The 19,349-nt window shown below is 31.7% G+C and overlaps 2 protein-coding genes across 17 annotated transcripts in view; both read right to left on the bottom strand.

Annotated features, from left to right (window-relative positions):
- The window catches only part of LOC148596464 (tight junction protein 1-like), a 98,663-nt gene that overhangs the window by 34,532 nt on the left and 44,782 nt on the right, over window positions 1–19,349 (bottom strand). For 15 of the 16 annotated variants that reach the window (XM_088563621.1, XM_088563627.1, XM_088563623.1 and 12 more), the window contains 12 exons: window positions 19,233–19,336; window positions 18,195–18,327; window positions 14,635–14,868; window positions 13,890–14,034; window positions 12,487–12,516; window positions 11,433–11,589; window positions 10,852–10,954; window positions 9,803–9,854; window positions 9,402–9,572; window positions 8,912–9,057; window positions 2,095–2,145; window positions 623–718 (listed from right to left, as the gene is read on the bottom strand). In XM_088563621.1, the coding sequence (XP_088419747.1) occupies window positions 623–718; window positions 2,095–2,145; window positions 8,912–9,057; window positions 9,402–9,572; window positions 9,803–9,854; window positions 10,852–10,954; window positions 11,433–11,589; window positions 12,487–12,516; window positions 13,890–14,034; window positions 14,635–14,868; window positions 18,195–18,327; window positions 19,233–19,336 (1,422 nt within the window). The remainder of the gene's footprint in view (window positions 1–622; window positions 719–2,094; window positions 2,146–8,911; window positions 9,058–9,401; window positions 9,573–9,802; window positions 9,855–10,851; window positions 10,955–11,432; window positions 11,590–12,486; window positions 12,517–13,889; window positions 14,035–14,634; window positions 14,869–18,194; window positions 18,328–19,232; window positions 19,337–19,349) is intronic. The other variant, XM_088563624.1, reaches the window with a different exon arrangement.
- Window positions 14,878–16,845, bottom strand: LOC148596467 (uncharacterized). Its single transcript, XM_088563638.1, has 2 exons — window positions 16,120–16,845; window positions 14,878–15,802 (listed from the first exon to the last, which is right to left on the bottom strand). Exons 1-2 carry the CDS (start codon window positions 16,771–16,773, stop codon window positions 15,758–15,760), a joined length of 699 nt encoding a protein of 232 aa, XP_088419764.1. The 5' UTR covers window positions 16,774–16,845; the 3' UTR covers window positions 14,878–15,757.

Here is a 19,349-nt window from a genome sequence, read left to right as displayed (position 1 = left end):
AAAGTAAACATCTATGGCTCTTTAAGGAGGTAGACCTAGGGTAAGGGACATTACTCTTGAAATCAGTGATATGTTTGTACCACAGTCAATTTCACCTAAGCCTATCTAGCTTTCATTTGATAGAGAATGAAATCAGTCCAGTGTTCTAGGATTTTTCAGAAATTGAGGTTTCCTCGGGGAAAAATCCATATAAAATCAACTTTCCCACAGTCAATGACTGCTTTCCTAACAAATCCTTACAGCATATGAAGTTTTCAACTTGCAACAGAAAAGTGTAACTAAATACCTAACTTTCCCTGACCCAAATTTCACTAGCCCCGGGTAACGGGAAATATGAATCCTAGAACACTGCATTCCAAGTTACTTTGTTGCTAACATGAGATTGATGTAAAATGCTGAATATAAACGTTCTAATGATTTGTAAGAGTTGTGCCCCTTACCAGAGGTCTACCTCCTTAAACTCAAACCAAATACTGAAGAGGTAATCTCAATATACATTTGTATTTTGGATATTAATTTTCTTTGTAAAAATTTATTGCAAAATTGAATTTGTAGTGTACCAAAACCATGAATATCCATAAAAATTTGAAACCCAAAAAACCTAAGTTCTACTACAACTTACGCGGAGATTCAAAGCGATCTGGGAACTCCATTAACATTTTCTCTCTCGCCACATCAGACAAGGCACCAAAAATAACGACAGGACGAAAAAAGTTCACTGAAATAAACAAAGAACCAATCACTGACAAATTTCTCCCCTTAAAAAAACGACAAATAAAGTATAATTCAAGATGTATTTTACAAGTATGTTATTTTTTAAATATAATAAAGTGAAGTTGTTCATTTTACAAAAAGTTCGAGGTAACGACATCACAGTTTTTTTTTTCACAATGACATCATAACTTACAATAAATGAGAAGGTCCAGTTTAGACACTTTTTTGCCTCATAATATGTTGATTTTTTACTTTTGATTAAAACTTACTTTAAGCAAAAGTAGTATAGTAAAATGGATGCAAATACTAAATACAAGCTATTTTTGACAAAACTTTGGAAGTAATTTCAGACATAACATAAATTTACAAAACTCTAAATCTTAACATTTCTGCAATTTTTACAATGGGTTTTCTGTGGCGCTAAGTGGCCACACATGTGCTCACTCAAGACATCTGTGTGGAATATATGAGGCTGCACATGTGCTCACTAAAACATCTGTGTGGAATGTAAATGGCCACACATGTGCTCACTCAAGATTTTTACACATGAGTTGTAGTTACATACAAAAAATGTGTTCAGCTTGTGAATGAGTATGTATGAAAATAGTCAAAAACTGCATGTGCAAAACTTCACAGATTTTTTTTCAAATTTAACTCTAGTTTATATGTTCAACTGTCATTACAAAAAACCAATCATATTGACTGAAATATAAGTTAAAAGAGTATGAGAAACACTATACAATTTTCTTCTGATGCAGTTTGATTTTGAGGTAAAATATTGCCCTTACTGGACCTTCATCTTTCAGGCGAATAACTCAAACATTTACTATCCAGTATAATCACCAACCATTCATTCATCATATCATGGTGTATCCATCTTCACCATGAAAACTGATTTATTCAACGAGTCATAGTTTTCCTTTCCTCGTTTGTCTACCCTGGACCTGACTTTTTATAAGCAACTCAGCGGGTGTTTCTAGGAAAGCAGAGGACGCTTGCCCGACCGGTGCACCTGGTCCATGCTCCCAGTTTTTAGTGGAGTCCGAGTTGCTCATTTGCTTTTGTTACTTTGTATGTATGATTTTAGTTACTTTATGTTCTTTGTTGTGTATGTCTGTTTTCCATGTCTGGTCTTTGTCCCTGGATTACATTATTTTGATTACCGCTATAACCTTGGTTCCCTTGATTACTCTTTGATTACCACTATAACCTTGGTTCCTTTGATTACAGCTATAACCTTGGTTCCTTTGATTACTCTTTGATTACCGCTATAACCTTGGTTCCTTTGATTACTCTGTGATTACCGCTATAACCTTGGTTCCTTTGATTACTTTTTCATACCATCTTTGAGTGAAATCACCAACAAAAACATTTACTCACCATCTTTGAGTGAGACTTTCTCGTAGGCTGGAAACTTTGTAGTCAGATTAGCTGTTAATAGAAAAAAAATATAATTAAATATGACCTTCTGTTTTTTTTCCGTTTTTTTATAATACACATTGACATATCATCTACTCTAAATGTTACTGGTATAATTTATTCAAGCTAATTCTCCCAGAACTGCAAACAAATTTTTTCTTATTTTTTTAATCTTGAATATCTGTTCTTTTTTATAGTGCATACAATGGTGAATTTTCAAATAGAGTTGATTTTCACTTGATTACATGACCATAACCTTATGAACTTCCTACAGATTCCGACTGAATAATGCAGAAAACATAAACTTTCTGTCAAAAAATATTTGAAATACTCATGAAATAAGAGAAAATTTAAATCTCCATGTCAATTGTCTAGCTAAAAATCATAGGTAGTCCATCAGGTAATTGTCTTTTAATCAAGAGAAGACAAGTCAATCTCCTGAACATTATTATCACCTTCGCTATAATGTACACTAAGAAAAGATCTAACAATATTCCAGTTATAAGATTATATCTTGGAACATAATAAGAGGTAGATCTAAGGTAAGGGAAATAACTCTTGAAATCAGTAATATGTTTGCATTGTAATCAATTTCATCAGAGCCATTCAAGCATTCAGTTGATACAGAATGAAATCAATCTAATTTAGATGATTAGACGATAGTTATGTAAAATGGTTTACAAAAAACATACCAGTGATTTGTAAGAATTATGCCCCTTACTGGAAACAGAGATATATATTTGTATATATCACTGATTGAAAATACAAATATTCAAATCATATATAGTCAAGTATGAGTCCCACAGAATTTAAAAAAGTCTCAATTTTTTCATAATTTCAATGGTAACTCTAAATGAATTTAATTTTATTACACCACAAATAGTATAGAATATCCGTATGTGTGGCACGCTTAACCATGCAAACCTCCATAACAAAGAAAACATGAGCATTCCATCTGTTTTTGATATACTTTCCCATCTCCATGCTAAACCTTATAAATTTCATGCAGAATACACAACATGATCACATGATAAGATGAACAAGAGATTTATGTCATGTGACAGTCATATGATTTCAAGAGTTCTATAAGTCAAAGGTGATGAAGAATTGATGACAATAAATATTGTATATGTACATTCAGTACGGTCTCAGAAGACAGATTTGACATTGTACAGCAATACAAAATCCATTTGCTAAGATGAAAATTAGCATGTAATATTTTACTTGATAAATATTGTACAATGAGTAAGCTAAAATAAAATTTATTTACAGACAAACAAAAAAAAATATTTGCTTATAAAGTGAAACCTGTAATACAGAACCTCTTAAAACTGGTTTGGTTTAGACATGTGTTTGGATTACCAAGATTTAAGTACCAGTCCATAAAAAATTCAGACACTGCCTATGGTAACATGATTCATGGTGTAGAAAAACCCACAGAACAAATGATGCTTTTTATGCCTACATATGCTATATTTCTATGTGACAATGGTCTTTTCTGTATTAAAATCTGTACTTTTGAGAAAACTGCATTTAAACTCCTGCTACAATCAACCAAATTACACCAAATCAAGAAAGATAACTCTTGCCAATGTCATGTATAATCTAAGTAATTTTTTATCTCAAAAGTGCAACAACCAAAAACAAAGACTGGTCATGTGATCAGTAACTGTTTGTCAACAAGAAACAAAATTAAAATGGGTGGGTTTTTGACATGCATGAATCAACCCCTGCTTGACTTTTATAAAGACTTCAAATTAAAATACATTGAATTGATATAGAGGAATTATAAATACTGGTAGTATCTGGTTTAGAGAGGTTTTATGATTTTTCAGAGTTTGGTTAAGACAAGTTTCACTGTTGAAAATAATTTTTCTGATTTCCTTCTTTGTACTGCTATACAATAAAGGATTATTGCACAGTTACTGATGAATATGGTCATTCACAGATTATCAGTCACAATAACTAACTTCTGCAATATGACATTCAACAAGAATTGATGCAATAACATGGTGACTAAAACAAATGTTTTTTAACCTGGAAACATTTTGGGTTTTGGAAAATGAGTAAATAAAAAAACAGTGTGCCACTGTTTTAAAACATGCAGGATGCTCCACTGCAATTACCCCTTGTAAGGGAATAATCATAATTTTATAACTTCAGTTAATTCAGTTTTTTACACCCCCCCCCAAAAAAAAAATAAAATAAAATAAAAAACAATGACTAAGGAAAGGAAGAACAATATCAGCACCATTTATCCTAAAACTCCAATGACTAAGGAAAGGAAGAACAATATCAGTACCATTTATCCTAAAAGTCCAAAGTCCAAAATGATCCAAGTTAAATAATCCTGTTATACATTGAATGAGTAGAAATATCATGCTTAATTTAATGAGTAAAAACCTGGCCGTGCTTACTAACCACTATCAATTATACATTACATCTTAAAAGAATTTTCATTTTTTCAATAATATATGAAGTTAGATCTTAGGCTGAGGGACATAACTCTTGAAAAATCAGTAATATGTTTGAGTCATATTCAATTTTATTAAAGCCTGTCAAGCATTCATCTTCAACAGAATAAAATTAATCTGAGTTACTAATAAGCTTAAAGGAGATTAAATTAAAATGGTTCACACAAAGGTACAAATGATTTAAAAGAGTTATGTCCCTTACCCAAAGGTCTACCTCCTTAAAAAATGTTCTAAATTTTTAACAGGTTATAGGTAAATAAAGAATATTTACTTTTATTTAGATGCTGACAAAATATCATGAGAAATATCTCTATGAGCACTTTAGATATTCCACATGATTCATTAAGTACCAAAATTGAAGGTAAAATTATTTTGTTAATTGCAGTTATAGTCATTTTACTAGAAATCTGGTTTTTTTTCTTTGTTTCCATAGACTGAGGTTTATTTCCACATGTAGATATTTGTGTCCCACAGTTTTTTAGTTTTTATATAATTGATATTATAGACAGTGGTTAATTAGACGCCATCAGACTCACCATAATTATCACCTACAATATTTAGCCAATTAAATAATGAATGTTAATTTTATTTTTTATTCCATGGAGATGAATTTGACATTTTATATATTATAGTAAATGGTACCTGGAGGTTATGTTACAAGAGATGAGAAATCACTATAACCAAAGAACTGTACACAAAGGAATCACTTGATTAAAAATACAGTAAAAACTGCCTGAACTTTAATAAAAGTACTGTTTAGACAGATTTTATATTTACCATTTATACTGATAAAAAGGAACTTCTGGTTTAAACAGTTGTTTTCTCTATCATTAAGGTTCACCTTTTATACAATACTGTGAAAGAACTTTTATACAATACTGTGAAAGAACTTTTACACAATAATGTGAAAGACCTTTTATACAACACTGTGAAAGAACTTTTATACAATACGGTGAAAGATCTTTAATCAGATCAATTTTCATGGATTAGGACGACACGTGGATTCTTGAATTCCTGGTCTCCAGGTTTTCAGTATATTCATCCATGGAAATCACCTTTTCATTTGGAACCAAATTTTGTGGTTTAGCCGACCCACAAAAATTGTTACCCCATTAACAATAGTACTTTCACAGTATGTGTGTAAAAGTTCTCAGTAAGTGCCTAATCTAGACATCAATGACAAGAAGTTTAAGTGATTTCCCTTAAAAAAAAAAGAAAACAAATTTGTCTGTTAGTTCATAAAAAAATACGTCTCTTTAAGGTTACACTCCAAACAAAAAAAGGGTAAAATTTCACTTAAAAACTGCACAAACTCCCTCTTCGATTTTCAAATGAAAATTACTGTGAAAGTACTTTAATTCGTGGATAAGTGGAGAAACACAAGTTCGTGGATTCTTAAATTGGTAGTTTTGGATGTTTTCAGTATACACATCAATGGTATTCTCCATTTCGATGGGAACCAAATCATGAAAATTGGTACCACACAAACAATAGTACTTTCACAGTATATGAACTTAACCATAAGTTTCAATATATTCATTACATGTCTGATTTTGTTTTTGTTTGTTTTGTTTTTTTTATATATATAAATAAATTGTACTTCCAATTATGATGTTAATTGTCTGTCATGTAAACATAATAAATAAAAAAGTACCATAAATTTTCTACAGAAGTGATTTTACAATGCTAACAATGATGATGTTTTGGGGGGATAATGATGTTCTTCTCTTAATTAAATGATAGTTCACACTGATTTTCCTTTGTTAAAGAAAAGAATTTTAAACCTCAGGGAAGTTTGTTTTGTGCAGATAGAACTTCAGAAGTTAGTTTTGCGGAGACAGAACTTTAGAAGTGTATTTAGTGGAGTTAGAACTTAAGAAGTTGGTTTTGTGGAGTCAGAATTTTAGTTTTGTTCAGTGGAGTTTAAAGTGGGTTGGTGCACATATAAAGTATAGGAGGATCACACAAAACCTACACAAAGTAGCCTCATGTAGACCTCTAAAACCAGCTACAATGAAGACAATATCATTTTACTTAAACCAGAATCTCACACTCCTGGTTCATACCAAGCTGTCAATCCAACCCCTATATATCTACATTTAAAGAGTTTATCAGTTTGGTAATTTTGTAATTACCCATCATGGCCATGCTACCTAATTTGCATCATAACTTAAAGATTCGATATTCAAAACTTAATATTTGACACTGCAGACAGCCCTGCCCAAAATTATGAAGAGTTTTGAAAGTCAAGAAAGATGAATGAATTTAAGTGATGCAGTCTGAATGTCTGATTCAAGAATTTTGAAAGAGTTGTCTGCAGCAGTCAGTAAGAGAGGTAACGATTGTCTGTCCTGATGTGGAGCTTGTTACAACTGATGCATTGCATTCTATAACTGGATAGCCATGCAAGTGGCTTATCTGCAGATGCATCTAAGCTAAGCTTTTGTAAAGACTAGATTGCCACTGAAATAAGCTAGGCCATCTAATACAAAAAAGGAAATGAATAAATTGTACGACTAATTGCAGCTGTTGAAGAATGTGCAAGCATATGACCCTGAAAAGATGAATCATACAATCTTATGTGGGCATAATAATATAAAGCATGAAATCTATACCAAGTAACTTATCTTTTCCTGAAAAATTATCTCCCCTTTAGCAGGTTCTTTGTCTCAGCTTTGTGGATGGGAAATTCAATATTTCACTGATGGCAGAAAAGGACTATTTATAGATACAATCATAACTGTCATTTGGGAAATGTTTTTGTTTACATTTTTCGATTTCTATTTTGGTGTTCTGTTTTGAAACCTAATTCTTCATGCATAAATCACTAAGGGATGAGGTCAGCAAAGCGGAAATTGGCAAAATCGGAAGCAAATATACATTACAAAAAGAGTCGTAACCATAAATCAGGTTTTGAAATGGCAGAAATCCGGAAAAAAAAAGAAGATAATCATTTGATTTTTTAAAATCTGAATATTTCATTGTATATATGAAGAGATGATGATGATAAAAGCAGTGTGTCTAAGGTCTAAATAGATCTAAAAAGGTTGTCATAGCAACAAGGTAAACTATAGGTGACCAACACTTACCACCATCATCAGCTAAAAACCACAAATCAGAAATAATTTAACAAAAAACTACAACACACTTTTAACAGTGACACAAGGAAAATGAAAGCAAAGCCAATACACCTTTGTACCCCACCTCCATTTTTTCAATGATTAGACAAAGAACAAAAAACAATAAAAGTCTAAACATACAAGTATAACAGTAAAATTAGAATGGTAATGGAAAATTCTGAATTGAAAGAGCTGCATGTTGCTTTAAAAAAACTAAGTCATGTTATTGTTACCATTGTTACTGTGAAAAGGAACAAATTCCACAAACTTATGTACATAAAAATTATGGAACTCCCTCAAAGCAATTTTGAATTTTCATTAACTGAGAGACATTGATACAGACAGTGGTATACCATCATTTTAAAACAAACTGATATCCTTTTAATCATTTCACTTGTGTTTTTAATTATCGATCATACATAGCATAGGAGCACATTTAAATTTAGCATAAATAACACACAAACACAGACAAAAACAGACATAAACATTTAATAACAAAAACTTAACAAGATTATACAAATATCAAAACATGCTTGTATATAAGATCTAGCACCATTGGTTAATTCTACATAAAAAATGAATGTTGATGGTAGAATGAATCTGATTAGTTGGATCCAATTGACCTTTGACCTTGAAAATATATAAAGTCTTTCCTGTTTCTAAATAATGCTATAAATCTTATTGAGAGAATTCCCATGCATGAATTTAACATTAAGAAAATTGATTTCTTTAACTATTAATTTGAATTTTTCTTTATTTTTCCATTCAACCAGGGATGATTTTACGAGTTCAACAAACAGAGCGGAAACTGACAAATTCGTTATAAATCTAGAGTGAAAAAATAGAATTGTGATGGTAAAATCCCGATTTTAAAAAGTGGATAAAATCATCCCTGATTCAACTTGCTAGTTCAACATTCAACACCAGGGGAGGTAACTATAGTGAAAATCAATGATTCAATGCACAAAAAAATGGTTTTTATCTTTACTTCAAGGGGATGGTGTGTGTGTGTGGAATGTTAACCTGCCCTAGGTAACTTGACCAGGGAAGATATTACACACTGCTTGTACCAACTAAAACTGTTTATTTTTTTTCATTTTAACATCAACATTCAACTAATATCTACAAATGACTACACTTTCCATAGCAACTTTTTAAGCCAATTGAGTGGCTTCTTAGACTTACAAAATATAACATCCTCCCAGTGGTCCTTGCCAAGAGACTTAGACCGTCTGGCAGTTTTACGTTTGAACAATCCCCGTCCAACCTTTGACGGAGTGTTTTCCTTCTCAGCTTCTGAAGTCTGTTGAGTGGCCATGATGTCATCAGCTCTGTGAAAATATGATCAAATGTGTTTATCCCCATGTACAAACCCAAGAAAACCTACTTCAGTGTTGGGATGTAACTTTTTTTACAATCTATAAGCAATATTTTTATTTGCCAAACACATGAACAATTCTATTTCCAGGCTAATCAATAAAAAAAACTAACCTACCAACACTGTCTTTGTATGACCTTATCAAACAAAAAATAGGAATACTCTTAGCATATGGTGTTGAAGTAATCCAAAGTGAAATTTTCCTACCCCAAAAAGGCTATGTATAGTACTGAATTTTATTTGAAAGCTGCAGAACTAATTTCAATACATTATGTCCAGTAGAAATATATAATATACCTATTTCTATTTGGAATGATGCCTTTCTTGTTCTCTCGATTATTTTTTCCGAGGGAAACAGCCAGCCATGACCCAACTACGCCCCTAAACAATGTGTCCTTGACAAGGAATATATCACCATAGTTGACAGGTAATTCTCCTTGGTCCTGTGGATCGTACGAGAAATGTGCCCTACAAAATCAAAACAAAAGGTCAAATTCTAAGGACATAATCAAAGGTGCTATTTTCAGGTTAAATGAAGTCACCATGGAAGTTATCAACATTCTCAAAATGGATTTTTTTTTTATTTGTAGCACTCAGACCTGGTACAAGTTTATCAGCACTTTGCAAGCAGGGGTCAAATATAGAAACCCATGAAATGGAATTCCCTTAGCTATATTTAGAAATATTACTATAGTTACCTGACATGGAAGGAATCCCCAGCCTCTTTACTGGCCATTATTCTGTCATATTCTATAAATAAAAAATAGGAAATTTCTAAGCTACAATTTAATTATCAGAGAAAAAAAGCTTTCTGTGTTTGTAAATGACCAGCAGATTTAGGAATTAAAGATACTTTTAACAAAATTAACAAACTTATATTGACAAATCAATCAAAAATTTTACATCATACATGAAACGACAAGAATAAATTGGAAACCTAAAACTTTTGTTCCTAATAGCTTTCCTTAATATTGTTTCTTTTTTAAAATAAATTTCTTCTTTTAATTCTTTTTCATTTTATGTTAAATGTTTGTTTTCCATTGGTAGGTTGCTAAGGGCTGATGAAGTGTTCCACTGATATGTCGGTAAGGGCTGATGAAGTGTTCCATTGATATGTCGGTAAGGGCTGATGAAATGTTCCATTGATATGTCGGTAAGGGCTGATGAAATGTTCCATTGATATGTCGGTAAGGGCTGTTGAAATTCCATATATTTGTAAATTCATATAAAAAAAAGGCACAAATTTCTTTATTTCACAGATAAAATGGGGTAATTTTGAATTTCATAATGAATTTTGATATCAATTTCAGACCTGCATATTCTTCATGATAATCCAGATTTTTCAGTGTAAAAAATTATCCTTTAATCCAGGGATTATTTAACACAGAGATTCAAAATCTGTAGATGGTAATTCAGTCAAAATCTGTAGATGGTTATTCAGTCAAAATCTGAAGATGGTAATTCAGTCAAAATCTGTAGATGGTAATTCAGTCAAAATCTGTAGATGGTAATTCAGTCAAAATCTGTAGTAACTATGAATCATCCACACAAGTGAACACTTCTGTTCCAAGAAAAGACAAGATATCAAGACAGACAGACGGACAGATGGACAGACGGATGGACGGACAGACAGACAGACAGACGACATATAATTTCATTTCTTCTACAAGGTGCGGAGTTCTTTGATAAGTTGTTAATTTAATAACAACACATAAAATTAGATTAAGTAATTTAAATGACAACTGACCTTCCTTTTTATATTGAACCTGCATCTGAACTTGACCTTCAAGACTTGTTAAGTAGGTCACTGCCTCCTCTCGGGATAAACCATGGACTGCTTTATTGTTGGCCTAAGGAGAGAAGTTCACACCTCAATTAAAAATGGCTAATATGAATTACTGCTAGAGATACAAATACATGAATGAAGATTTATATTCATAGAAGAAATATATATGAAACATTTCTGGGGTTCAAATTTTATGTTTTTTTTTTTTCAAATGTCATGAAGGAAAATTTTCTTGATTTGAACACTGAAAAACTATTATTCTTAATTAATTTTACTTTTTAAATTGCATGCTGATGTTGGGTTTTTTAAAATTCCAGCAGATGTCTGGACGTTTAAAATTCCTGTTGATATTGGGCATAATATTTAATTGCATGCTGATGTGTGGTTGTTTTTGGTTAAAATAAATAATGCTGCTAAAATGGTGTTAAATTTTATATATGGTTTTATCCACATTTTTACCAAAATTATAAAATAAGCATGAAATGCAACATGTTTGTTGTGCTAGGTCATGTGGAAATGCCTTGACACAAGTTTAGACATACCATTAGAATTTCATCTCCCTCTGTGAGTCCAACCATAGCAGCTCCACTGCCTGGCTGTACGGAGGCTATAAATATCCCTGTAGCATTACCTCCAGCAAGTCTTAGTCCCAGACCTAAGTCTTGTTCTTTTTGGAAGTATACAGTCCTTGGCTCAGAACTTAAATGAACGAAAAAACAAATATTTAAGATATTATGATTTACATAGCGATGTGACTTTTCATCATAGCCATTTATAATAGGTAGGAAAAAATTGCTCACTGGGTGATACTCCTTTTCCTCTCCCTAGAAACCATCTTAAAAGGCACATAAGTCATTGAGATGGGAAAACAAAATTGGAGATATACAAGGACAACATGTAACAAATGTGAGAAATTCATCAAATTCAATTTACCCCTTTGTATGCAGGTGTATATCTAAAGAGAAAATATTCTAGAGATCACAATATTGTTTTTTATAAATTTCAATGAACATGAAAATTACAAGATTATAATTATTGCACTAATAAGTTCTGAATATTACATACCTATATGGGTAATTGCTAATTAAAACTGTTTTTTTTTTTTTTATACAAAACTGTCATTTAATTCTCAGTTGTGTGTAAATGACAAGTTATAAATGTTCAATTACAGTCCGTACAATGTTAATAGGGAAAATAATTGGTCTTCCAACAATCACCTGATGATCTTTGTTTAGTTATTGTAAAACTAATAATTTTTTATATTGTTGTGGTGTACATTAAGTACAAAAAATTATACACACAAAATTGACTTTAAACTATACGACACTTCCAATTTTTATCAACTGTGAACAATTGATTTCATTGAATACAATCACATGATATCATCCACAAAAATCATTAACCACGAAAATTAACTGAGATTAATATTTACACTTTGTATCATTTTATAAATATATAAAGAAGTTTGAAATTCCTGCTTCATTGTGCAGTTAATGTAATCACTTTCCCCTGTACATAATCATCGCATGCCCTCTAATTGGACATTCTTTTCTTATCTTCACATAAAAAGGCACCCTGTAGGATCTATATACTTACATTATGTCTCTTCTCTTGCCAACATATCGTCTGAAATACACAATGTTAATATGATGATACTGTGCCCAGAGAAGAAGCAGTGCTAGGGATACAGTGGGTACCAATTTTGGAAGTTAACTAGATCAAAGCACAAATTGGTTGAAAAGTAAAGATGTTCTAAAATAAACATCTGTGCATTTAGAAATAAAAGAAATCCTGAATTTTCAACAAATCATATAAATTGATACCCATTAAAAAGCACTTTCTAAGTGAATACAGAAATTGCTGAACTGAATCTTACTGATCTGGCAGAGTTTTTATATTAAAGGAGAAGGAGCAGTAAGCTGATAAAATGGCCCAAAACAATATGACTTTTATGCCAAAATATGATTTCTTGGCTCCAATGCATTTTTGTTTTGTCAAAATCAATGAAGGAGGAGGCAATTCTTTTTACCAAAGATATCAAAACATTATGAAATTTAAATACAAAAACATAAATTTAAACAATACTGTGCCTGACCAATAAAAATAAGTGACTTATTAGTAAAAATGACCAATCAAAATTTGTGACACATAACATACCTATTAAACCCTTCCACATCAGAAGGGGAGACTGCCCCAAAATCAATGAAAAATTTTGAATTTCCCACAAATTGTTGGAAGATTATAGTGAAAAATACAAGAAACCAAAACAATTGGACATAAAAATTGATGTTTACTAAAAAATCTCCTCCATGAGGCAGTGTCAAAAGATTAATAGATATGGGATGAATATAGCTGAAATAATGAAGAATGAAGAATCAACTTTTTTAACTTAGTTTACAATACTTTGCTACTGTTTAATGTTGACAATAGACTTTGTTCTATAGTCTATTCTAAATAATTACCTGTATATACATTACTAGAAAAAGAACAGGCAAGTTTTAGAGAAGATATTTATAATAAACTATAGAAACTAAAATATGTCAACTGAAAAAATACAGGCAAGTTTTTTTATAAGAAATTTAGAATAGACCATAGATCTATCAACATTAAAACAACAAAGCAAAATACAAAAGTTGAAAGTTTAGCTCTTCATACTGCAAAATCAGCCATAAACCAGTCACTAAACATTATGTTAATATATGTAAAGCAAGAGGTCAGCAGATTAACACCAAGAGGTCAGCAGATTAACCCCCATATCAGTGCTGCATCTGTAAGAATCAGGCAAAAATAAACAATAATGAATTATACCCAGGAAAAAAAAACAGATGATATCAGTTATCTCCCTTTGACACTTAAAGCATTTAAAGTAAGAGTCTGTATTTTTTTATTTTAACTCAGTTTGTTCTTTAGTTCAACATAAATAGTATCGATAAGGTGCTATAATTTTTTCATCATTATTCCCTGATTTTTTTCAGATTCCAGCACTACAAGAAACTTACTCATCATGATGACGACGAGATGGCCCCTTATCCATGAGTGATTCTCCTCGGTCGCTATAGTATCCATCATTATGTTGAGGAGAATTGTAAAAGTCTTCTGGCCGTAAAGGCTCTTTGCCAGGGCTGGGAGGTCTTGGAGGTGCATCTAAAATTTAAAAATAATTCAAAATTGACAGAAAGCCAAACATTTGTATTTTCTACACAGGAATATTTTCACACCTGTTTATGCAACTTGATAACAAATAAATTTTTTTGCCACTTTTGGTGAAAATGATCCAAAAACTCCTGAACTTCATGCAAATTTAACAAAGGCACTATGGAAAGAGTCACAATTTATAGAGCGTAAATTGTAGTAAAAATTCTTAAAAAATATGGACAATCTGTACAGGTAAATAATTCTGTATTTTGACAGGAAAATCCTTCAGAAGGCTAACCATTATAACCTTATGTCTGCAAGAGTTAATACACTTATCATTACTTGAATACTCTATTACATATTATTATAAACTGACTACTTTTTATTACACGATTACTTACTATAAGTTGATTACTTTTTTAATACTCCATTCCATATTAACATAAACTGACTACTTTTTACTTGATTACTTATTATAATTACTTGATTACTTATTCACCGCTTTTTCTCAGGTTAAGCTACACCTTAAACATACTTTGGTTGATACCATTATACATTTCCTTTTTTATTTTCAGATCTGATACGACTTCTACAAAAAGGTTTTCTTACTAGGATCTACCCCTGTTGGCAGAGGAGGAACTGGTGGACCTTCATGGTCGTAGATATATCTCCCATCAAAGTGAGCATGTTCACTAGGTGGGTAAGCTCCTTTGGGAATTTCTTGTGGGTTACTTTTGTACATTTCTTCTAGACCACCATTAGGACGATATATATTGACATTATCAATGTCACTTTTCTGTGTCTGTAGTGTCCCCTGTAAAGTTCCATAACCCAAGGAGGCTTCTGCAAAATTAAATTTTTTTTTTTAGAAAAAAAAAACAAACATAATGAATATAAAGGAAACACATTTGCAGTGCTGTCAATAGCACTCCAGCTAAGAATCATGCAAAATGCAAATCATGGGTGAAATGCCTACATATTTTTATTTTTGATATTTTGTTTGCCACAGTAAAAAGAAATTAACATTCAGTTTTTCACATAACCCATGTTCTTAGGAGATAACAATTATATAGAATGCACTGTAGATCTCAAAATTAAGATAGATAACTCTGTACATGACACTCAAATACAACAGAATCCATTAGACTTTCAATGTGGATTATCTCCAAAGAGCTGACAGATTGGAATGAATAATTACACATTTCATAATATAGACCCATAATACAACATAAATAAAAATATGTAGCCTTTTTTGGGGTGTATCACATTTTTCAGATTTTGCCTGATTCTTACAAAAGCAGCTACTTAATAAGATGTCCAGCAATCAGGGATTTAGCCAGAATTTTCAACCCATTAGTCACTTTTGAGTAAGACTAAATCTCAATACTGTTTTTTCTTTTCGCGTCACAAATTTATAAGTATGCATGTATATACATATACTTATAACAACTATATTATAAATAATAACATGTTTATTTCTATTTCAGCACAGGTATATAAATAACAGATAATTCATATTAATAAAAAATATATAACAACATACAGTTTCTACATCAGCAACTATTCATGAATAAAATATGCAAAAAAATACTTTGTTACTGTGTCATACATATCATGTGTGTAAAAATCTAAAAATTATATACATCAGCTACTATTGTTGGCATGTGTCTAAGAATGTAAAGCACTGTTTACTTGATCAGTAATGCATAAACCTCCTGTCCTTAGCCATGTATTAGGCATTCTTTGCCTTCTGAGTGTTGGTGACACTTTCCACATTCTGCAAAATAAATCAAAACATAAGATATTGTGTTTTGAAAAACGTCAAAATTTCAACAAAAACATAAAAAAAATCGTTTATAAATTGAAATTTAAATGATTTTGTCTTCTTTCTTGAATCAGATATCGCTAATTAAATTTTAGATACATTGTTTCATGTACATTTACTTCATACTATATACTATATATGTGTATCAAATTAAAATTTCTTTCTTTCAATTACACATTTGTTTGTGTTTTTTGTCTCATGTACGTTTACTTTATATATCTTTTTATTTTATTAATAAATAATATAACTTCATATAAACTACCACACACCTGACGTATCAGAAGGTCATTCACGGTGTACATTGAGTTGGGTAAGTTGTTGCTCGCCAACCAGTATATGTTTTTGAGTGCCCTAGTAACATCTGACTCCTGTGTTTTATTTGCTGAAGTCACTCCTTGCTCAAATTCTTGCTTCATGGAATTGGTCTGGACTGCCCGTTTATGATCAGCAGTGTTGATGTGCTTCTGTATATTATCTTTTAGGAATGCGTTGCTTCCGATAGAAAATGTATTGGTAAGTCCAGCATCTTGGCAGTCACGGCAGTACATCGCCCCATCTTTGTAGTATATGCATGGAAATATCTTTGACCACTCTGGTTTAAATTTTAAATAGTCGATCACTGCAACTCTTTGTAGTAGTTGACTTATTATTAGACTTTTGACCTTTAGGTATGTTGTCATGTGACGACGAACTAAAATAGTTCGTAATGGCAGACATAGTTGTGATTCGAACTGTGATTGAAAAATCCAAACATCTTTCCATTTTAAATACATACGATGACACTTTGAGTACTTTGAGAACATGTTACAGCGCTCAACAAACAAATCATTACCGTCAATTAATTTGTTTGTCGGGATAATTAGCCTCAACCAGGTGATCAAGCAAGGTCTGATCAAAGGTGATGCAATAAAAACATTGGTCATGATTGTTTATTGTAAAACCCTAATTGGCTTGGGAAAGGTAATAAAGTTGTCAATTATGGGGTCGTGGGAACATCATATTTTTTTTTGGGGGGGGGGGGGGGGGGGGGGGGGGGAAAAATGCACGAGAAAAATTCGCCACTTTCGAAAATCACTTGTCAATGGCGAAAATGGCGAGCGCCAGCTAAATCACTGAGCAATATACATTACATAGTTTGAATTACTTCCCCTAACTCTAAGTTGACCCAAGTATTACAGCTCGCCCAGATCTTTTTCTGAGTGCCTCTCTGCTTTAAAGATAGAAACCGAAAATAATCTATTGTCAACCTGGACTAGGGTTATTTCCCTGAGGGCTTTAGCCAGAGGGGAATAACCTAAGCACTCTATCAAAGTTTGTATTTTTTTCTGGACATTCGGTCCTGTGATGACATACTTTTTTCAGAACTGAACAAAGTTTTAACATCCATTTTGACCTGAATCAAGAATGACTAATATCAGAAATTTTCCGGACTTCCGGTCTGGCGTTCCGGATTTTTTTAACGGTCCTGTCACATTTTTACCAGTGATATCTAGTGGTCTGACGAACCTACAGAAAGACTGCCTCAGTGAGGTTGACAATTTTGGATATTCACCGAATTAAAGCGTCATAATTGTTTGATTATTCCAAACAAACAAAGGACAAAAATGCATGGTTTCAAATTTCAAACCTGGATGGGTTATTCACCACTGAATAATAGGGTTATTCAATGATGGCAAGAATTTTGGGGGTTATACAAAATTTCTAGCAATAAAAACAAAATATATCCAAATTAATCTATATCACGTGATTATATTCTATCTAATAGAATTAATCCTTTATTATGTAAAGTATAATAATATAAATTATGCAATAATTTTTTTCCCTAATTAATACCACCTTTTTCCTAAGTTATGGCAACTTTTCTTGAACTAGTACCGATTTGAACACAAATTTGGGTAGGCTTGTTAAATAAATCACAGAAAGTCTATATTATCATAGTTTTACCATAGACTGGCCATTTATAACCTATTATTTTATTGACATAAATTGCCAGCCTATGGTAAAACAAAAATCAAATGTGATTTCTCCAGTTTATAATAAGACCAGTTTCTTATTTTAGAAAAGACACAAAAATGGTGACCATTTTGGAGCAAATTTCTGTTGTTTATCAAAGTTTTACCATGGCATAGAAACATTTACAGAACTCCATATCAGAACAGTGATCTCATTAAAACATTTTGTTTTACTTAATAACCAATGAAACTTGACAGAACTTTTGTCAACTATGATGGCCTTAATCTCTAAATTTTATAAAACAAAATTTAAAAAAATTAAGTGTTGAAATCAGTACCACTTCAATTCAAGTTGCCAAAAAGAATCAACATTTGACTTGTTATTTGTTTACCATCATCTTGAAGCCTACTGTGTGGTTTGTGTAGATTTTTCTTTGTAACAAACAGTTGAAGCTTGTCTTTAGTTTTCTCGATCATCTTCCTGGCATCAGACAGAGATAGATTCTCTATAGGTGTGTTGTTAATCTACAAAATCATATCACATGATGTAAAAATGGGAATACATCATATCACATGATGTAAAAATGACTTCAATTTATTCTATGACAACTTAAATTAGAAACAATAACAGCAATTCTCACTTGATACGTCCAAATCCCTCATTCAAAAATTTACATTTTTTAATTTACATATTGATTTGGATCAAAATCTTAAATAGGTGGACAGTGAGTACATGTAATACAGATTCTATGAAAATTTTATTAAGTTCCATTCAGATAAGAGATTGGTCCTCTGTGTAACGGAAGGAGATTTATATGGGTAATAGGACTGACACTCTTGTCACTTTATACATCCCCCTTTTAAAAGTCAGTAATATGATAAAAGGAAATTTATTCAAGTACTGGTCTGAAGAAAAAAATAACTTTGAAGTCTTTTTACTTAAAAATAAAAAGAATATACATGTAGCTGATGATTTTTTAATACAGTCAGAGATTAAAATATTAAACAAAATAAAACAAAGGGTAATTTCTCATGTGAGATATTGTAATTCAATAAGCTGGACAAATTTCTAAAGTCACTTTGACGTGTACAATTAGTGTGGATGTGACATATATTTTGTGAATACTGTGAAAGTACTATTGTTCGTTGGGAACCAATTTTCGTGGTTTCTGTGGGTTGTTCAAACCACGAAATTTGGTTCCCAACAAATAGTAGATTCCCATTGATGTGTATAACGAAAACTTCAAAACCATGACTTCAAGAATCCATGAACTTGTGTTTATTCCCTGATCCATGAAAGTTGGAATCCATGCATTAAAGTACTTTCACAGTAGTTTGATTTTTCTCCTTAAAGGTCATCATACATGTACATGATTTTGCACTATTTCCCCCCTTAACTATTTTACCATAGATAAAGAACCATAACTCACTTTTAATACTGTATCCCCTTCATGAAGACTTCCATCTTCTCTTGCTAGGGTACCAGGATAAATTTCTTTGATGAAAAATCTACAGCCAAGCACCACACCGAAATCTGTTCAAAATTT

The sequence above is a fragment of the Perna viridis genome, chromosome 15 (assembly GCF_037379345.1).
Source record: "Perna viridis isolate PV_CMFRI_1.1 ecotype Kerala chromosome 15, ASM3737934v1, whole genome shotgun sequence".
NCBI classification, from domain to species: Eukaryota; Metazoa; Mollusca; class Bivalvia; order Mytilida; family Mytilidae; genus Perna; species Perna viridis.
The sequence above is the reverse complement of the archived record's forward strand: the minus strand, read 5'-3'. Positions and strand labels throughout refer to the sequence as shown.